Source organism: Dunckerocampus dactyliophorus, chromosome 1, assembly GCF_027744805.1.
Source record: "Dunckerocampus dactyliophorus isolate RoL2022-P2 chromosome 1, RoL_Ddac_1.1, whole genome shotgun sequence".
Lineage (NCBI taxonomy): Eukaryota > Metazoa > Chordata > Actinopteri > Syngnathiformes > Syngnathidae > Dunckerocampus > Dunckerocampus dactyliophorus.
Window position 1 is genome coordinate 46,413,409 of NC_072819.1, and position 22,571 is coordinate 46,435,979.

The window sequence follows — 22,571 nt, forward strand, 5'->3', positions numbered from 1 at the left end:
CAACTGCATTATTATTAGACAAAAAAACAAACAAAAAAACATAAGATTGAAAGTCAAGGCGTAGAAATGATAAAGAGGATGGCTAATTCAGTGCTTTCCTGGTAGATACACATCACATCACACCACACACGCCTTCTCAAACGAGAGGACAATACCGCTGCGTCCTTCCAAATCTTGTTAAAGCAGAAGTGAAGACGTGATTGTTTGCGGTCCCCCGACAGATGTGAAATGTCATCTACTTGTAAGCCACTGTGGTAAATGCAAATAGACTGCCATAAACATGCATTTGTTTCTAGGCAAAGACAGACGTTCAATAAGGCAAGTCAATGACTGGACGAATAATGACATTGTATGTTTACAACAACCACGGGAACATTAGCAACCATGATGTGTCCAGGCTGGTCACCCATTTTATAGTCCAGCAGCGCTACAGCAATAACTGGTACCCTTCTACTTACTATGAGCCACTACTACCCAAATTACTACACAGTGCTAACTTTATTTGGAAAACCAGAGAACATTGGCGCTAAATCAATGACTACAAGTCACTAACAGTACAGTGTTCCCTCGTTTATCGCGGGGGACAGGTTCCCAAAATGACCCACAACAAGTGAAATCCGCGAAGTAGCCAGCTATATTTGATATTACTGTTATACAGTATATGTTTTAAGGCTGTAAAGCCCTTCACCACACACTTTATACACTTTTCTCAGACAGGCATTAACAATCCAGCACACTTCTCTCTCGTTTCAACACTCTCAAAGTTCAAATTTCGTTTTTATCTTAATGATCAACTTACGAAGAAATGAAGTGACTCAGGCGTATTTCACTCATATGACCGCGCCTCTTCGTCCCGGTGCCGTTCGGCTGTAGTGTTTCTGTGTCCTTGTTAAAACATATCGCTCCTGTCGTTGTATTTTCCTCACACGGTTAGCTTCGTCTGTTCCTTCTACTGTTGACAGTATTGGCGGTTAGCTAGTTTGGTGCCATGACCACAACAAGAGACGGCACGAAGGAGATTGGATGTAGACCATTGTCAACCAATCAGGACACAGAAGACAATGGGCGGTGCAGACAGAAGAGCGAGAATAGAGAGACACTGCTGCCTGTGCTAAAGCACAGAACTACAACACTCAACTTCCCACAATGCAATTCTTCTTAAGGGGCCAGGCTCGGCCGCTAACAGCATTCATACGCTGTGTAAAAAAAAACAAACTAAAATGGCACAATAAAAATGAGCAAAACAGTGAGTCCGCAAAAGGTGAACTGCGATGGCACGAGGGAACACTGTATGATCCTGTCATTGAGCTGTCACACTAATAATACAGGGGTGTCCAAACTTTTTCCACCAAGAGTCACATAGTGAAAAATGAAAGGATGCAACAGCACTTGGATTTTTTGTAAAGCAATATGCTGATATATATATTGATGTATACTTCAAGAGAAAACGGCATCTCAGCTTTGTGATGTAGGTGAAAAAGCTTATTATTAGTACGACCTTCGCTGTTTTTTTTTTTTTTTTACCATTTTTTTAAATTTTCCACATATTTCAGCTTTCTTCTTAAATTGTCAATTTTCTTTTCATGATATTATGACTTCATTCCCATAAGATTTGGATTGTTCTCGTAATATTATTTTACCCTTAATTTTTCAAAAGTGACATTTTTCCTCATATTGTGACTTTGAATTACTTTTTTCTTAATCATTTCAACTCTATGCCACTAAAATGACATTTTCCCTCATAATGTTACGAGTTTAATCCCGTAAATTTGCAACTTTTTCCCTCTTAATATTCTGACTTTATTCTCACAAAACTGCAGCTGCCTTTTTCCGTTGCATCAACTTTCTTCTTGTGAATGTCCCTCTCATAATTAGGACTAACTTTTTCCGCAACCTAATTTTCCAACGGCCTTTTTTTTTTTTTTCATATTTCAACTTTATGCTATTAAAATGTTTCCTCATATTTTATTTTCTGAAAATTATGATTTTCTTGTTAGATTCCAACTTTCTTCTTTTAATATTTTGACTTTCTTTTTGTAAAATTACTGCAGATTTTTCCATTTTTTCTGTTTTATATAGTTAGAATGTGCTGCGGGTCACAAAAGGCCCCTAGGCTGCACTTTGGACACCCCTGCACTAATATTCCAACTTTTTTCTCTTAATATTTTGACTTTATTCTTGTAAAATTACTGCAGATTTTTCCATTTTTGCTGTTTTATATAGATAGAATGTGCTGCGGGTCACAAAAGGCCCCCGGGCTGCACTTTGGACACCCCTGCACGAATAAAGACTGATACAAACTGGACAAAAAAGTGATTTGAGTTCGATACACCAACAGAAATCAGCCGATGTTAGGGCTAAAGGTTGCGAACCTACCATAAAGAAAAAAAATAGAATCATAAAAAGGCACGTCATCATGCTCTCTGACACACTAAAGCCACTGGCTTGTTCGAAAGGAAATAAAAAAAAAAAAAAAAAAAAGAGAGTGAACTTAAAAACAGTCTGTGTCAGAGGCCACGTAGCTGGACATGTCCAAAGTTTGGCCACTTGAGAGCTTGGCTATGAAACTCCTGCTGGCTGTCACAGTAAATCAAAAGCACACTTTTGTTTGCCACCGTCTGCTTTAAAGACAAACGACGATAATGAGGAAGGAAATCCACCGTGGTCAAAGCAACTCAGCATGTCATCACAATCATAAAAGTGATGTAAAACTCCACAAAAGATGGGTATGGCTATAAATCTACAGGACCTCTACTTTACTGCTCAAGCCATTAGAAGAATACAATGCCTCCCCCTGGCGGTCATACTAAATATGTACTTTTTTCAATTTTAATTTAAATTACTCTGCATAAATAAGACACCCCTCTTATAAATAAACATAAGGAGCAAAAACACAAAGAGATCCAAATTTGTATACAAAATAAATTAAAGAAAAAACCTTCAAACCAATACAAATAATATACAACGTTAATATTTTTAAATGTATTTAAATATAAATGTAGTGCACTTTCCGCCTCCCCCCCCACAATATTCCAGACTTGTTTGTTATTGCTGTGTGCAGCCAAACTGGGAGCCGATCAATTTGAAATGAAGTAATACGCAATCACTTGAGAACGAGGTGAAGGCAACATTTCGGTTGCATTTCAAGACGATCACCGCTGCTGACTGCAATCACCTCGGATCATGTGACATATTCATCTTTTCTTTTCCCAGGGTGCACCTCACTTTCGCCCTAGGCCAGCTCAGACAACGAAACTGAAGAAGCGACAGTGTTTCCCGCAGGACTGCGATCTATTTGTGGTGGGTTGGCGTGGGGAGGGGTTGCATATGGGGGGCTGTTGCAAACAGTGAGCGAAAAAAACATAAAAAGCAAAATAAATATGTCGGTTGTTTTTGTGTTTTTTTTCCACAAGACAGAGCAGCCCATGGTGAACGCACTCGCAGAGTTAGTCTCCAAAAGTGTCCAATAAGAGCAGAAAAAGTCGCTAGATTTGACGTTCTTTTGAAAAAGAGCATCTAGAAGGGTCTGAATAATAAGTTGGCAACACTGATCCCTCCTGCTACGTCTTAAGTGTTCTCTGGCAGACCAGTTTGCACTCGAGGCGTGTTGAGAAACAGTTACGATGCCATCTACTGTACGGGTTTGGAACGACAAGACACGCACGGCCCCATTTGAATGTTTTTACAAGTGAATCGACAGCGGTGTGAAAAAGTGTTTGCCGCTTCCTGATTTGTTATTTTTTAAATGTTTCATCAAACAAATTTAAATATTAGTCAATGACAACACAACTGAACACAAAATGCTGTTTTTAAATGAAACTTTTTATCATTAAGGGAGAAAAAAAATCCAAACCTACATGGCCCTGTGTGAAAAAGGGATTGCCCCCCCATTAAAACATAACCGATTGAGATCTATCAGTCTGAAAAAGGTTATAAATCCATGTCTAAAGCTTTGGGACTCCAGCGAACCACAGTGAGAGCCATTATCCACAAATGGCGAAAACATGGAACAGTGGTGAACCTTCCCAGGAGTGGCCAGCCAACCAAAATTACCCCTAAAGCGCAGCGACGACTCACCCAAGAGGTCACAAAAGACCCCACAACAACATCCAATTTTGCCAGAAAACATCTTGATGACACCCAAGACCTTTGGGAAAATACTCTGTGGTCTGACGAGACAAAAGTTGAACGTTTTGGAAAGTGGAAACATCACACCAACGGTAAAATATGGTGGTGGTAGTGTGATGGTCTGGGGCTGTTTTGCTGTGATAAATGGAACCATGAATTCTGCTGTCCACCAACAAATGTCCGGCCATCCTTTGGTGATCTCAAGCTGAAACCAACTTGGGTTCTGCAGCAGGACAATGATCCAAAACACACCAGCAAGTCCACCTCTGAATGGCTGAAGAAAAACAAAATGAAGACTTTGGAGTGGCCTAGTCAAAGTCCTGATCTGAATCCTATTGAGATGCTGTGGCATGACCTTAAAAAGGTGCTTCATGCTGGAAAACCCTCCAATGTGGCTGAATTACAACAATTCTGCAAAGATGAGTGGGCCAAAATTCCTCCACAGTGCTGTAAGAGACTCATTGCAAGTTATTGCTAACGCTTGATTGCAGTTGTTGCTGCTAAGGGTGGCCCAACCAGTTATTAGGTTTCGGGGGCAATCACTTTTCCACACAGGGCTATGTAGGTTTGGATTATTTTTCTCCCTTAATAATAAGTTTCATTTAAAAGCTGCATTTTGTGATCAGTTGTGTTGTCATTGACTAATATTTGAATTAGTTTGATGATCTGAAACATTAAACTGTGACAAACATGCAAAAAAAAAAAAAAAAAAGAAATCAGGAAGGGGGCAAACACTTTTTCATACCACTGGAACAGGATCTATTTGTAGTGGTCCGAATTTATTCGTGGCAAGCCGCCTCAGATAAATTAATGTATGGGAAACACTGAGTATGAATGAATATGAATAATAATCCTGCCACGGGGTGACTACGCTACAGAGATGCAGGGCCCTCTAGGTCCTGCACCGTGTGTAAAAGCTGAACCATCTCTAGAAACCTACCGGCCTCTACTGGATGTAAGACAGACTATGCGTCCGCTCTACATGTTCATATAAAAATGTCTTGTTTAAGTTTAGTGTGCAACTTGTGAATTAATTGAAAAAAAAAAAAAAACTCCACAGCAAAATATCCAAAACTGGACATTTCTGTCTGGTAAGGGTAACCCAGAGGATGCCCATATCAGGAAATGCTAAAACTTCCAGAATAAAAATCTAAACTCTATTCAATAGCTCACTTTGATCACTTTTGTACAGAAGTTGGTTACAGTGTAAAACTAGCCATCTGTTTTGTACGGGACACGCCCCTTTGTGTCGGCGGTGTGGGTCTTCCAGTGTCAACCTACATAAGGAATGAAGGGGAAAGGGGGAGGAGGATGGAAGGAACGGGCGAGTCGGGTGGGATTAGTTAGCTGGAGTCTCCTTGGTGCTTTGTTGCACTGCTCAGCCTGGAGACAAAAGGCAGCCACTCACTGATATGTGCTGCACAAAAGTCAAAGTTGACTCCCTTTTGTTGATTCAAGTATTGTTACACCACTTCTGGAATGTTCCTGAAGAGGTGCCAACTAAACAATAAATATGACAACACACAGTCTTGTGTTTTTCTGTCCAAACAGCCTCCCACGGAGGAGTCAAGAGTGGGTTCGATCTGGCGCGGCAGTCCTTTAAACACACATCCACTCCATCTATTTAGACGTCGGAAGCGGATCTCCTCCCTGGCGTTGCCTCCTATCGGGATGCGCGCCGCCCCTGCTATAGGCAGTTTTTGCACAGTGCCACCTGGCCTTTCATGTAGTCACGGCAGGGGCAGATACGCTTAAGCGACTGGTGGGCGCCGGCACAGCTGAAGAGCAGCAGGTCGGACTGAAAGATACAGTGGTGGCGGATCTCGCTGTAGGCCGGGACCACGGTGTCCGCGCTCGACTCCACTGTCTGGCAGTCCACGCCAAACCTGATGGATGAACAAAAGACTGCAAAATAAATGTATGTACACAAAATACACAATCCATAATTACAGTGCTGTGTAAAACTCTGGAGATATATTAGGGCCAAAGGTTTTGTGGCACCGATTTTGCGTGAGGGGATCTCAGGGGGTGTAATCAACTGATGTGGGTGTGGAATAATGACAAACAGCTTAACAAAAAGGCTGCTGACCTTCCCCTATCGCATTGCCTTCAGGGAACATAGGCACTAAAACAGTTCTAAGTGTGCGAGTGTGCATGGTGTGTTGAATAAAGACATGAACTAGTTGAAAACAAGGCAAACGCTATTGAACAACGTGCGCACACACACATGCACACTCGCACACACATCTATATATATAAAACATCCAATACATATAAAATGGTGAGGAAAAACAAGGCCTAAACCAGGGGTGTCCAAAGTGAGGCCCGCGGATGTTTCTTTTAGTGGCCCACAAAATAATTTAAAAAGAACAATAAAGTCAAACTATTAAGAGAAAAAAAAGTTGTAATCTAACGAGAAAAAGTGGTACTCTTACGAGAATAACATCATATTGTGAGGAAAGATGACGTCATTTTAGTATCATAAAGTTGAAAAAAAAAATTTTTTTGAGATTTTTTTTTTTGAGATTTTTTTTAAGTCGCAATATTTAAGAAACAAACAAGAAAACAAAAAATAAAGTTGAAATTTTTGGAAAAGTTAGGTCGGACAAAAACTTTATGCTATGAGAATAAAGTCAAAATTACAAGAAGAAAATTGAGAAGAAATTGAAATAGTTAAAACATAAAAAAAAAAAACAGCTATAATTTTAGAAGCATAAAGTAAAAAATAACAAAAAACTGTCTCAATTTCACAAGGATTAGCAATTACAATGAAAAATAATGCAAAGTTGAATTGAAATATTAAAGAAAACATGTTTTTAAAAAGTTAGAATATCATGACAACCAAAATTAGGTTGGGGAAGAGTTATAATATCAAGTCAACAAGTCATAATAGTACAAAAAGAAAATTTGTGAAGATTAAGACAAAAATTGAAACAAAAATGGGGAAAAGGAGCAAAGACCGAAGTTCATACTACGAGATTTGTTCATCTACAGCAGGGGTCACCAACGTGGTGCCCGCGGGCACCAGGTAGCCCCCCACTACAAGCACTACAACACTACAAGCCTGCTTTTCATTCAAGTTTTCAGTTAATAATGAAAGAACAGTAGAAAGAAATGCATTCTGAAATACAAAATGTGAGTTGTGGACACCAGCATTTTGTTCATGTTCTGGTAAAACAAGCATATTCGCTTTGTTTGGGTTTAAAATAAGCTCTGAAAATAAATGTTAGAAAAATGAGTAGCTCATGGCCATTTTCATTTTGTAAAAGGAAAAACGTTGGTGACCCCTGATCTACAGTCTATCACAAAGCTGAGATGCACTTCTTTCTTGAAATTTATATAATTTCTTAGCATATCGACATGTGTTGAGATACAAAATGTGAAAGTGGCCCTTGCATCCTTTCATTTTTCAGTTTGTGGCCCTAGGTAACAAAAAACTTTGGACAACCCTGGCCTGAACTCTTTCACGGAGGGAGCTGAGCCCTCTGCTGGTAATAAACCAGTACTGTACTTTACATCGCTAATTACTGTAAATGAACACAAGGCAAGTGTGTGTGTGTGTATCACCTGGCCAGGTCCTTGTCATTATTGAGGTGTTGAAAGAAGGAGGGCTCACAGATGAGCTGCTGCTCCTGGCACACCTGCTTACAGGAGCGTCCTGGCTCTGCCATTTTCACCTGCAGCGCACTGAGCGGAGGCCACATCACTTGGCCGTGACAGAAGTCCTGACAACATGACACATCACATCATGCAACTGTACATTGCAAGGTAAAGAGCTCCTAAATCATCATTTCTAGACTGGCTAACTACAATTTCTCACATGTAGGAGATCATTCAGTACCTGGTTTTCAATGAAGGCGTTAACTCTCTGCAGCATACCCTCACAGGTGAACTCATATGGCAAATAAGGCTCAATCTGCTCACAGAAAAAAACAACAGACGTTTCAAATAAGTGGCTAGTCCGATGGTGACAGTTGTACAGTAGATCCACGCTTTTTGTTGAGGTTACGCCCCTCCAAAATGACCAAAAAGTTGATTTGTTTCAGTAATTTCATTCAAAAATTATATTATTATAAGTATAGTAATTGTATATTACATATATTCATTACACAGACATATTTCAAATGTTTCTTTCTTTTAATTTTGATATTTAGAAGTGAAATCCAATGAAAGTATCTGAGAAAATTAGAACTTATGACCAATAATAAAAAAAATTGAGAAATGTTGGCCAACTGCAAAGTATGAACATGTACAGCACTCACTACTTGGTCGGGGCTCCTTTTACCTGAAATTACTGCAGCATTACGGTGCAACACTCCTCAGGTGTTATGAGAGCCCAGGTTGCTCTTATAGTGGCCTTCACTCTTCTGTTTGTTGGGTCTGGCCTATCGCATTTTCCTCTTGACGATACCGCTTAGAATTTCTGTAGGAGTAAGGTCAGGCGAGTTTGCTGGCCAATTAAGGACATGGATACCATGGTCCTTAAAGCAGGTACCGGTAGTTTTGGCAATGTGTGCAGGTGCCAAGTTCTGTTGCAAAATGAAATCTGCATCTCCATAAAGCTGGCCAGCAGCGGGAAGCATGAAGTGCTCTAAAACTTCCTGGTAGACGGCTGCACAGAAAACACAGTGGACCAACACCAGCAGATGACACGGCACCCCAAACCATCACTGACTGCGGAAACTTTACGCTGGACCTCAAGCAACGTGGATTCTGTAACTCGCTTGTCTTCCTCCAGACTCTGGGACCCTGTGATGTGATGGTTTGAGGTGCCATGTCATCTGCTGGTGCTGGTCCACTGTTTTTTCTTAGGTCAAAAGGTCAGTGCAGACGTCAACAAATCAACTTTTTGGTCATATTCTAATATATTGAGCAGCACCTGTATGTATGGGTATCTCACCACTAAAGAATGATAATGTAAGAATATAAGTTTGTGTCTTACAGTAGCTATGGCGCATTCAAAGGACCTCCGAACGAAGTGCGACATCTCAATGCTTCATGAAAAAACATTATCAGGAAAGCATGAAGAGGAACGTGAAAATTGCGGGATTGTTTTAAAACATTGGTACATGTATGCTGCACATTTTACCTGTATGATCATGTTTTTGAAAATCATTACCGATGAGATGCGTTTTCTGTGGGGGAAAAAAATGACCTATTTTCAAGAAAAAAAAAAATGCATTTTTTTTTTTTTTTTTTTTTTTTTTTTACCAAAAATATGCGAATTTGAGATGCCTTAAATGTGCGGGGTTCACCTATATTATGTATGTTCCTGAGATCAATGTCTTTCCATTTTGTCAGCACACTCCTCTAGTATGGAAAACGTTTGTTATATTTCCACAATTTCAGTTCACTTTAGCTCAGCATGTGTATTGTTGAAATGGTAAAACTTGTTGATCTGGTTCACATTTACACGGCAGCGAGCGTGAACAGGATGGCAGACAGAATAGCAGCATGACAGTGCAACCTGATGATACATTTAACAAAGAAGAAAACAACACAGTAAACGAGGGCAAACAATGCATATGCGATATTTCTTTCAGCCATTTTTGAGAAAAGGTGAGTTTGTGTTCTTCCACTTCCCTCTCTTTGCCGCAATTGACTGTCGACCAGTCAATGGACTGCTGAGGTTTTTGCTCAAAACATTTAGGTACCAAACTGCAGCTGCTGCCTCTAAGGTTGGGTGCTTTTGACAATGAAAAGAAAGAAAATTGTGTAGTGTATTGAAATGAACTAAAGTGTACTGCAAACGGGGCTTTTGAGCAGAGGAGCTCAACAAATGAGCCTTTTGTTATTGCTCCAAATCATACACAACTCCTTCTGTGTCCTTGTGTAGGGTGGAGGATGGGAAAGAGGAGAGGGAGGTGTGCAGAGACAAGCTGGAGCCTGGTAAGCTCCAGGATCACGAAGCATATAAGGCTCTGTCCAATGAACAAAGCCATTGTTCTTAACAGTCTCACAAAGCACAATGCAGCACCCGATCCAAGGCATGATGTAGTTTCCTTTAGGGATGATGGGTTCAATATTTTAAAAACTGCATCATCGAGGATTTGATGTCTGTACCTTTTGGCTGAGGATGGAGCGAATGGCTCTTTCTACTTCGGCAGAATTGTCAATATCCACGGTCCACACGTGGGGTTGACCAATGTAAACCTCAGCGTAGGGATGCTGCGACGTCAACTGCACGCAAGAAAGCAGAGGGCATAGATTGTAACACAATAAGCATGTTAGGAATGGTTACAAGCAGTCGCGGATGGGGCATTTGGTACCTGGGCCTTCATTGGGACACCAATCACCTCATAATACCACCACTACACACAATTGTACAAACTATCAATAATACACAAAAGGCAATATGACAATTTACCATTATTACTGACGCAAAAACCAGTTATCCCGTAACCGCTCCAAACCTCGACACTACAACATCATCTGGAGCAGTTCAAAATCAATATTTATCTAATATACCGTCAATTTCGGTGTATAAGCCGTTACGTTTTTCCTTCAACTTTGAACCCTGCGACTTACACAGCGGTGTGTCTCGTGACATCTCCTTTTACTTCAGAGCTACTAATACTAATACTTTGGTGCTTTGCTTTGTTTCTAGTTCTGTTTGTTGAATTTTAGTGCGCCTTTCTGTTCTGTTTGTTATTTAGCTTTACACTGTTTTTATCTTCCATTGTAAGGCGTCTAATAAAATGTATTATTATTTTATTGTTATTATAAGTCTGACTCACTGTGTCATCTTTCGAAGAACACTTTACTGACAGCACTACATTCATCACACAGTAACTTAACACTCAAAAGGTGTACCTGACATATATACAAACACGTCGTAATATGAGTTTACAATGAAAAAACGCCAACATTGTAAAGTTTTACCATAAGGCATTGCATCTGAGCAACGCATTCATTGGGGCACTGCAATGACGTCAGCCTCCCTCTGGGCTTTGGTGGACAGAGGCACCACTTCAGCATCATCCACCATTATCTATGCCAGTGGTCCCCAACCCCCGGGCCGCGGCCCAGTACCGGGCCTTGGGTCATTTGGTACCGGCCACACAGAAAGAAAAAATAATTTCCATTATTTCTTTTTTTTAATGTTTTATTTTGAAAAGTGGCCGGATTCTCTCTGTTACATCCGTCTGACTTGACGCATGTCCATTGTGCGTGTGCTAACTTTATCTCATGCCACACAGATGGACTACTACTGTATTTTTACCATTTTTCTTTCACCTCATATTTGGTGTCAAATGCTGATACTATGTGGGAATACATAATGGTAAGTTTCGATGACTTATTGAGTGCTGATGTGCACATTTGTCTCAAGTTAATTCATGCTAGCGCACTGCCTTTTACCACACACGTCAAACAGCGACGTAATAATCTTCCTGGAAAAACTTGGCTGGAACTTGAATTGGTGGATGGTGGGTCGGCATTCATTTTGTACTTTTAATTTGATGTTATTCATGTCGTAGTTTTACACAATACATATTAAATAAGATAAACTAGATCGCTATAATGTCCGAACCCCTCCTCCGGTCCGCGGGAGATTTGTGGGAACACAAGCCGGTCTGTGGGTCAAAAAAGATTGGGGACCACTGATCTATGCTACTCAAATGAAATGGTTTTCTCAAACGAAATGCATTATGGGAAAATTTTAACTGTTTTTTTTAATGTTAAACTTGTATTGGTACATGCTTTTCTATTTCTGAGGAATAATGTTTGAGTGTTAAGTTGCTCTGTGATGAGTTTAATGTTGTTTGTAAAATTAAACCGTGAGTCAGACTGTTACATTGAGTAATGACCTGCTACAATTTCAAATGGGTTGACAAGCTCTTTGTGAGTTTTTTTCATAGCTCATTATTGACTTCTGTCAAATAAAGAGCTGCCTGGTCCTCACGGACTTGTGCGCACCACAATATGCCATTTTATTAAATGGACATGTACGGATTATACACTGGTGTGGCTTACATATGTACGAATCTGATTTTTCCTCTAAATTTAGTGGTTGCTGGAATTTACGGTAAAATATCAAAATGGGCTGACTTATATGTAAACTCACTTATTTGTTCATATAACGCACACAGAACGATGACCTGTCGCCTTTCTTCGTGTCGGAAGAGGATCAAATGAGCACTGCTCTGTTGTGAAGCGTTCAAGCCCAATGCGTAACTGAGTGTTAGGCATAAGCTTTCAGGCATCAACCAATCAGAGGGTGGAAAAATGCGAGGTGAATTTGAACTCTGATTCAAGAAACAACCCCATTGCTAATAATGTTTGAGTGACATGGGCCAGCACTCCTGATTCCGAAGGCCCTGGGCAGATTACATTGACAACATTGGCAACACATCGAAATTGAAATGTGATGAGACAAAAATGTCCAATACCAAATGAATATAATAGTGTGTAAATGTAATTGTAAATGCTTCTGACAGTGTTTTTAGGCCAGCAGAGAAGGCTTTGCTGGCCCTGACCGCCCACCACTATTTACCTCTCTCACGGTGGGTTTGCCCTTGAAGAAGTCGGTGTTCTTGCTGCTCTTTGGTGGGTTGAACTTGGGGTTGAGGAACGCACAACCATTGGCGATGGCCTCCAGGGGGGCGGGACCCTCATAGGGGAAAGACAGACCCACAAACAACTGCAAGAGAGGTGAAATAAAAAGAAAACTTGAGTAGACCCCCACATGTTGATGTTATCCCCATGCTGCATGCAACCTGTATGTATGATATTTTGGGCTTGTTTTAATATAATCATCTTAATTAAAACTTTTTCTTTTTTTTTTTGGCAATCCGGCTTGCCAAAAAGAGCATGCCATTCACATGCAATCTCTAGTTTCGAGATGAGAATTGTCTCAGACGTTATACTTTTTAGTTTGGTCGAACATTTGCGATACACGAACACCAGCTGTGTCCGACTTGACGCTAACATAACCGCCAGCTTGTCAAACACTGATGCAGGCGGACAGGAGGCGACGTGTGGCAGCAGACAGCTCAGAGCTACTAAAGCAACTGGCAAGAACAGTTCATTGGCTGTGTGTGAGAAGCCTCTGCTGTTTGCTGATAGCAGCAGTTATCTGACTGAAACAAACAAACCCCGGCGGCTATCAAAAGAAAATAGAGTACAGTCGACGTGGCACATTTTCTTTCAAATCATGGAGGGTAAAATAAGGCAAAATGTTATGGTCACATGTACACATTGACGCAATTTTCCAAACCTTAAGGGAAAACTGTACTTTTTTGGAATTTTGTCCATCATCCACAATACCTATCTAAGACATGAACACGCGTATTTCTCTTTTCTGTGCGTTCTAAAGATATAAAAACAGGTAAAAAGAGACAGCTCCGACAAGGTTTAATGGTTTTATATCAATACTATAACCATGTAGTAACAGGTACATTTGTGATAACATGTAATACTTACAGTAGTCATATTTTGGTCCTTTTAAGCATTACCAGAACTTCCTTCCTGGCCGCATTGATTTCACATAGCAGCAAAGAAACAAACGCCTACACCTAGCGTTAACTTTTCCAAACTCAAAAACAGCAGCAGCAGTAGCGGCAGCTCCAATATGTAGCGTTACCTTTTGGTAGTGGTCTGAGGCCGTAGCTTAGTAGCTTAGCCGGTGTAGTGTGGCAAGTGTCAATACGGCAGTAACGTAGTTCGATCGGCGTAACAATGTTAATAATAATAGCTTTGGTAATACGCACGTCACATTATATGTAAATGGAGCCTTCGTGACACTTTTTGTAGTTTTTTTCCGAAGGCTTTATAGGCGGAATAAGTGTTTCCCATTACATGCATTCTTAGCTGCGTCTTTTATATCTTTACAACGCGCAGAAAAGAGAAAGACATATGTGTTCATGTCTCACATAATATGGTGGATGACGGGCAAAATTCCCAAAAAAGTGCAGTTTTCCTTTAAGCACAGGGTTATTTCCCTCTATAGAAAACAAAAGGTTTAAAAACTGTGCCGTTGTTTCTCTCTGCTGAATAATTTTATGAGCGGGCACGGACCACCGGTGCTGAAGAATATAAACAGAGTTTGATGATGCTGATTCTATTGAATTTCCGCCGCACGGGTTTAAATTACTGTCTGGCTTTTGTTCTTTTCTTTGAAAGATTTGCTGTAAAAAAATAGGGAATCTTTAAAATGCTCATATTTTAATGATGCCATCAATGTGTGTACTGTCAACATAATTTAATGACAGCATTCTTGCAAGAACACGTATCCATTAATAACACCCAGGCCCATGGCTGAGGTAATTAGACCTGTCTGGCATGGAGAAATACAGCCGACAACATTTTTTTTAAACCATAAACATCTAATTACTGTAAAGGTTAATACGTCAGATTAACACGGTGGTTAGAAATCCAGTTATTGCAGTGTCTATTGAACTAAACATACTGGACTGGAATAACTATTCCTGTTGCTCTGTGAAAACTTCAACTACAAAAAACTGGTAGACCAGGAAGGCTATACTGTATGAATGCGGTGTGCCTTTGGGTACTGTAGCCATTACTTTTACTTTGGAAAACTAGCAAACAAACAAACAAAAAAACATACTGGGTTGTAACACTGTCCGAAACACTGTATTCAATGAACACGTGTTTCTCTCAGCTAAATTTGTCTGTTTTTTTTTTTTGTCATGTAGGGTTTTTTTTCCTCCCTTAATAATAAAAAGTTTAAAAACTGCATTTTGTGTTCACTTGTGTTGTCATTGACTAATATTTAAATTTTTTTGCCGATCTGAAACATTTAAGTGTGACAAACATGCAAAAACAAACACTTTTTCACACCACTGTAGGTATTGGTTTTTTGTTCAGGTATTTCATTTAGTTTTTTATAAATAGTTATTACATTGTGTAGATGTAGTTTATACATAGCTGTTGTGTACAAACTGTGGTCCTTTAAATTGTTTCATGTTGATTGTTGTATTTATAATTTATAACAATCATTATTTATTCATTGCATTATTTATTTTTTTTCCTCATTTTTTTGTATTTATTTGTAACCATGTAAATTGGGTGACACTTTATCTTACAAATTGAAGACAACGGCAACAACAATGCCATTCAATTTCGCTTGTGAGTGTAAGTAAATCGCTGATGGGGGGGGCATATAAAAACATCTTGTTTAGTCACGTTGCTGCTTATGCTCACACGCAATCCAAACGAGACGCTTGGGTTATTTCAAACGCCTGGTTAATAGCAGGTTCCTGCCAACAGGTGGCAGCAAAGAACACTACATCTGTGTTTGTAGGAAGTGTTGTGTAAGTGCATGCAAACGCTCCTCAACCTTGTGAAACAGTCAACCTCCATTTATAGGGAGCAAAGAGGGGAGGGGACCGAAGACAGTCACCGAGAGAGCTGCTGTGGCCGACAGGATTGAAAGCTCACACTCAAGGGAAGATAGATGGATCCCACATGATTAGGTTTATAGTGTTAAAGTGTTTTGTTGAAGAAAAATGCAACGTCACCGTGCACTTGACCTTTTGGGTAGAGAATGTCATCACTTTGTGATCTTCTTGTGACATTTGTGCAAAATGTTAAGATGAATGCCGCTGAATTCTCAAATTATGTCTGCAGCTATGTTTCGTGAGGTCACAGTGGTCTTGCCCTTTAAGAAATACATTTGAAACACTTCATCCCAAAGTGGTGTGTGCCAGTTATGATGAAATCTCTTCATGAGTGATAGAATTAAAAGATATTAACCAAAATAAAAACAAAAGATGCCATCCACACTGTAGCGATCTCATGTGTCTTATTTATGACGTATTGTGTAAAACTATGACAGTAACAACATCAAATGAATAGCACAAAATGAATACAGACCCACCATCCACCAGTTCGAGCCTGGAGTTTGTTTTTCAGAGAGAAGATTATTATGTTGCTGTTTGATGTGTGTGGTAAAAGGCAGCAGTGTGCTAGCATGAATTAACTTCAGGTTGTGCACCAACAAATATGCACATTAGCACTCAATAACGTCATCAAAACTAACCTTTATGCATTCCCACATGGTATCAGCATTTGGGGCAAATATGAGGCGAAAGAAAAATTGTAAAAATACAGTATAGTAGTCTATCTGCGTGGCGCGGGAGAAAGTTAGCACTCGCACAATGGCTCGTTCGATGATCGTCGAACAAAGTGGGACGGGTAGCAACATAAACAACATAAACATGATTTGTAACTGTATATTATTTTTAAAAAATAAAATAATGGCCCATATTTCCAACATGTATAAGCATTTACATAAAATTGGATGTAGTTATTTAAAAATGTATATATATTTTTTAATCACTGCAACTGAACGCTTCCTGGGCCGGTGGCTGGGGACCTCTGATGTAGAGGAACAGTGGTGGTCATGTAAGGTGCTGGTAGATGATAAAACTTCAAAGAACGACATCCCCCGATAATTTTCCTGTACAGTCGGTTAAGCCCCATGAGGGCAATTAGCTCAGCAGTCTGTTTGCAGGTTGGGGAAGGTTGAAGAAAACACCTCCTGTTTACTGTCCTTAGCAATAAAGTGGTTTACATTACTTCATGCTTGACTTTTAGTTAAGAGATAAATTTGCTCCATCATTCATCGTCTATCAAAAACATAGCAATTTTAACAAACAACTCCAAATGCAGGTTTTGTCTCTTTTGGTGAAACTTAGCAGATGATGATAGTGATGATGATGAGCTCACCTTGGTTTCTCGGAGGAGAAACTGCAAGTCTCGGCCGCTCAGGATGCCGTGGTTCCTTACGTAGCTTGGGAGGTGCACAGTGCTGGTGCCGTGCACGGTGCCGTGTATTTCCATGTAGCTGTGGATGATGTCCAGGTAGTTCTTCTTGTCCTGTGAGAAAGGGAGAGAAAAACAGAAAAACTGCTCATTCGGGATAGGACTGCCTGCTAATCACAATTTACTTCATATCACGGTCACGGTAATAGTTCTGGGCAGAGCTGTATTGAATCTTTTTAACGTCTCCTTGATTTGCATACACAGTATTGGATTGCACATTTAAAGTGCCTTTTTCGATTTCTACCTGCATTATCTTAAAGCCACCTGATAACGCACCCATGCAATTTAGATCACATTTAATTTGTGTGTAATTGTGTGCATGATCCTCATTGTCAATAAATACAAATTTAGAAAAGCCATGCCCCATCCACTTGTCAAAAATCCCCCTCTGTCTTTCCATTAAACACTGCAAAGTGGTGGATTATGGGGGCAAGAAAGAACCCCCAAAATATTGGTGTTAATAAGGGAGGTGTCACAAGATCAAAATGTGAGGGCATTTCTCATTCAGAAAAAAACTCATGATAACAAATTTATCACACGATACATGAGCGCGATCATTTTGCCGGCCTCGATATATTGTCATGTGCATGTGCATGCGTGTCTGTTTTCCCCGTCTCTCGCCTCCAAACAGACAGAAAGAGAGTTCACTCTGTGCATTGGTTCAGCCCCGAGATGCTTCACAGAACAGGTTGAGACGTTGTGAGACTGAGTGAGACCTCTTGTCAGTCATGCAGGCACTTTGTCTCTGTGGGGGGAGGCGGGGCTGCTAGCATACACACAGCAAAACAGTGGAGTCTCATGAGGAGCAATACACTTACACAAATTAGGAGGAAAAAAGATGACTGCAAAGCCAAATGCCACAGCCCCCTGTGTGGGAATATCAATAACAGCGCCAAACAAACTTGCCCACCAAAACATATCCACCTGACCCACCTGCCCCATTTGGGGAAAAAACTACACACCGAGAGTCAACACTCACTGAGACGTTTGTTTGGCAAAGTAAATACAAACAGAACAGCGCAAAATGGTGTGCATTCACAGAAGTCACTGCAAAAGAAATGTTGTTCTTTAATACCGTTGAAAAGCCAGCATTTCTAGAATTGCTCCAAACGTTTTATAGAATATTGCATTACTATGATATATTATTAGCATTATATTTGATCATATCATTAATTTGTTTATTTGGTCTCAAAAAATGTTAATATCGTTTAGCGTCACTTTGGGACAGTAAACATTTCAAAACACACCTACATTGTTTTGTGACTGTTAAATAATTTTTTCATTGTACTTTTTGTAATATTAATGTTAAACTCTCGTCTCGTATCGTATCGTCCTCGGGGACCCAATCTCGTGTATTGTCTCGTGAGTTGCGTGTCTCGTGACACGCCTAGTTAATACAGATAAGTGTATCATTCCCCCCCCCCATTTTTTTACATATTGCAATATCGTTGGACGATTTATTTTTTTCTGCCAATGAGTGCACAACTTTATTACTACTATTGAGTTGATAAAGTATTCCGCTCCATTCTAGTTTTCTCTGTAGCCTGACCCATATGGGAAGAAGCGTTACAGCTCTTTAAACATTTGAGCACCAATGAAGTGTGCCTAAAAAGTGTTTTTTACTTTCTCCATAATGACAGGATGCCTCAAAGGCGTATTTGCCTCTTGTGTGCGCTCTGACACACCCAGACGTGCGGCGGAACATTGATTGATTACCAATAGCGTCAAGGCTCGTGGGGGCAGCAAGGTCTCGCTTGCTGAAAGCTGACAACTTTCAAATTTACATGCAAGCCAGATAACAGCATAAGGCTGCCTCTCAAAACACTTTTTCTGCCCTCGCTCTTGTGCTGTGTGTGTGTGTGGCTCAGGGATTGGAGCTTGAATTTCAGGTAGCCACTCGTCACATTCCCAGTGGGGTTGGCTATCAGATGCCTCCAGCCAGCCTGCTGTAACTAAATCTGGCTGCTGTGTGTGTATGCGTGTGTGTGTGTGATTAGATTAGAAGTCCTAATTAGAAACTGAAATCACTCCCCTGTAATATTTTCATTTAGGTGAGCGGAGATTTGTGTGCGTGGGGGAGTAGTTAACAGCAGGTATCTGTGGAGATGAGCGCCAATTACATTCTAATGGTTAATACGAGGGATGCCCCGATCACATTTTTTGGCTTCTGATCCGGCACGATTTTCTTTTTAAATAGCCTTGCCCATCTGACACTGATCCTTTTTTTTTTTTTTTAATAAGCTTTTGTTACAAACGTGAATTTGTGGAATTGAATATGGTTATGAAAATAGCTATTCAAAGCATTAAAAATAATGCAACTTAAGTATTGCTGATTTTACTTTTTTATTACACAGCATGACCAACAACATTGTTTGGCTTTTGTAACAAACCTCTGTGCGTCAGGTCCCTAATCCAATAAAAGATCCAATCAAAGATCCAATTGGAAAAAATGGGCGTGCAAAATACTTTTAGGGTAGGACTAATCGTTTGACATGGTTATCAATCAATTTGTGGTGTGATTTTTAACTCTTTCACTGCCAAAGACGTCTATTGATGTCTTTTCAAAAAGTAACGTTGACTGCCAACGCTTTTTTGCTGTTTTTCGCGGGAGCTACAGATCAAAGTCTTCTTGTGCGTGAATTTCTGACTTGTAGGTAATGTATTTCTGTCCCTGTACGGGGCAACAGTTCTCTTTTCCTCCAATCGGCAGCCAAATATTGTCTATGAGGAAGACGAATTGTGGGTTGAGAAAGGAAAATGGAAAAACACATGCAGAAATCGAGCGGAGACAAACAATACAGGCAGCCAACACTGTCACAGAGCTTGTCTGGCGGTGGATCTGCCTTTAGTAGTGACGCCATCGCAAAAGAGAGGTGACATGGGTGACGTAGACACAACGCAGTTGACAATGGCAGCCGAAGCAACAAGCTAGTGGTTAGCGTTGCTGAGTCATGTGGTGTGACACCGGAGCCTGACACCGGAAGCAGTTCAGTCGGGTGACTCAGAACCTGACCCTGATTCTTCTGACGAGTGGCGGCCGTCTGGATCGGTCAGCAGCAGGGATTCATCCCCACATTCGGCAGACCCCACCGTCACTCTGCTTGAATTTGCTTCTCTTCAGAAAAAGCTTGTTTTCTCTGTTTTTTGGTCAAAATCTGGTGTTTTTGCTGAAACTACCCTATGTTCTACCGTCAGTATCTAAAGACCCAAAAAGGCTAGAAACAAACTTTTTTTTTCTGATGAAAGAAGAGAGTCTAAAGTTTCTTAAGATAGTTTCAATGTTTATGTAGTCATAAAACTCAATATTCTGTGGGTCTTGAATGTTCAAAAATGCCCAAACACTCTGGCAGTATGGAGCTCTCTGCTCTGAACATGGCTGGCAGTCAATGAGTTAATATATGACATTTTTTTTAACAAACTCTTCAACGCAATAGTAATTTATTGACTGTACCTAGTATAAACAACCAGCAGTTGAGCGGCACTTCCTGTGCGTACTCCCCGCACCATCACACAGCAGTCCAGGCACAGTGAGGGGGAACCACCGCTGTAGCTAGCAGGGCCTAATATCCAACGTTGAACATGAAACAAACTTCACCACGGGTTTCTTCTTCTGGCGGGAGTCGAGTGGCAACCGGCAGGCGCATTACCGCACCTACCTTGTTGGAGTGTGGCCCAGAGTTGCGAACGTTATACGGCAACCGAACCGGCCCGATCTCGTGGCGGACGCCGATTTTATCCGATCTTCAAAATACAGTGGATCGGCAACCGATCCTGATCTTGAAGATGGTATCGCTAGTTAATACATGAGTATGTAGAAGCTCTTGAACTGAAATTATGTTTTGAATAAAGAAAAAGCTTTCCATGAAATTTCAAATTTACAAAAAAATATCTAATTTTCAAAATGTCTTAAGATATCAAATTATACTTACCATATTGACCTGAATACAAGACAACCGTAAATATACAACAACCCTTTTTTAAAGCCAGTTTTAATACACATATTTAAGACATAATGAAATACAAACTACATCTTTAAAAAAAAAAATCTTGTTCAATATCAGCTAAATCATATTCCATTTATATTTCTTATCTGTTCGACAGTTGTTTGATGACTCAGCTTCACTGATCAGCATTAATTAAAAAATTAGCACCATAAAGTTAGGAAGCGCTGTCTCTCTGCTGAGCTCTTTCCCACTGTGTCTGCGGCAGTGTACTGCGTGCATAAGCCTGAAAGACCTGTCTTTTTCAGACTGTTTCGTACGGGGGGGAAAAAAATCCCATACTTGGGTCAATATGGTATTTTCTTTCTTTGTTAACATTAGAAGTGGTTACCTGTATAATGCAAACTAATGAAAAATGAGCTCAAGTTTCGGAGGGCACAAGTATGTGCATGGTGTACTGATGTCTGATGTGACCTCTTGAGTATGCGCAGTGGAGAAGCATTAGATAGCCTATGAGCCTTGGAGGCAGTCCTTACATAAAGCTTCACGGTCAGAGGACATTGCACGCCAGATGCTGTTAGAAGCATTTCTCACATATGCATGCAGCAGGTCAGTAGAATGAGGAATAAGACAAAAAGCAAAAAAAAAGAGGAGGAACGTAAGCAACCTGATCATTCATCTGTATACAAAAGCAATAAGTAATCTGAAATCAGGAAATCGATCGATTGCGGGAGGAATAAAAATCATTGCGTAAGCTGGAGAGGTTGATTTGAGGAATTAGGTGAGTTTGACCTTATAAAATCAGAAAGGATGGGTAAATCCCAGCTAAGGGAGGAAATGAGAAAGGTATAAAGGGTATAGGAGTGTACCTTAACCTCTGGAAATGTTGCAAGGTAGCGCAGACTCTGTTTTAATGTAATGCTCATAATGCAAAATATCTGGTTGATGCGGTGGAGAGATGAGGACCATAAGGCAACTAATCCACGATTTAGACTGGGATCAATAGGCTTGATTCAAAGAGTCCATCAAATGTTTTCCCATTTAAGTTCTCAACATACTTCATCATATGTTCAGTTTATATGCAGTTTAAGATGTTCAAGTGCTTTATCTGGCAGGTAGCTGTGACAAGACTCCTTCCCTTTCAGACACAAGGTTTAAACAAAAAACACTTTCCCCTTGTTTTACATTCAACCCTGTGCGCATCCTTGCGCTTGTTTCAAATGAAGTCTCTTTCCAGAAGAGAAGGGGAGAGAAGGTTCTGCCTCATCACAATGCAAAGGGGTACGCTTGGAGTGACTAACCCAATCCTGAAAATACCTTCAACGTCAAAGAGACCTCAGATCATCTTGGGCTCTGAAATCATTTCCGACTGACTCTACTCTGGGGGCTTTGAGCTTATCAGCAAGGATTTTTTTTTGTACTTAATTCAGTGGAAGAGGGGACATCATTTCTCTTGCACACTCACCACCTCTGCGGTGATGGAAGAGTGATGAGTTAGATATACGATACTGGATGTATTATTTGAAGTGTACTGACATTTGCACAAAGACACGGAATACAATAATAATGGCAAGTATACTCATTTTGTGCTGCTTCAGTGTTTGACACTATGTCCTTTACATTTCCCTCTATGGTAAATGTGCATTACAAAGTCATTTACCGGGAAGACATCTCCATTTCTGATTGCAAGTAAGCCGTGGAGATTATGAACAGTTT

At 40.3% G+C, this 22,571-nt stretch overlaps 1 protein-coding gene across 3 annotated transcripts in view; it reads right to left on the bottom strand.

Moving 5' to 3' along the window:
* Window positions 1-479: 479 nt before the first annotated feature.
* mgat5 (alpha-1,6-mannosylglycoprotein 6-beta-N-acetylglucosaminyltransferase) overlaps window positions 480-22,571 on the bottom strand; it is an 82,025-nt gene continuing 59,933 nt past the window's right edge. For all 3 annotated transcript variants that reach the window (XM_054783925.1, XM_054784013.1, XM_054783840.1), the window contains 6 exons: window positions 16,819-16,968; window positions 12,623-12,769; window positions 10,192-10,308; window positions 7,970-8,044; window positions 7,696-7,853; window positions 480-6,014 (listed from right to left, as the gene is read on the bottom strand). In XM_054783925.1, the coding sequence (XP_054639900.1) occupies window positions 5,816-6,014; window positions 7,696-7,853; window positions 7,970-8,044; window positions 10,192-10,308; window positions 12,623-12,769; window positions 16,819-16,968 (846 nt within the window). In that variant the 3' untranslated portion in view covers window positions 480-5,815. The remainder of the gene's footprint in view (window positions 6,015-7,695; window positions 7,854-7,969; window positions 8,045-10,191; window positions 10,309-12,622; window positions 12,770-16,818; window positions 16,969-22,571) is intronic.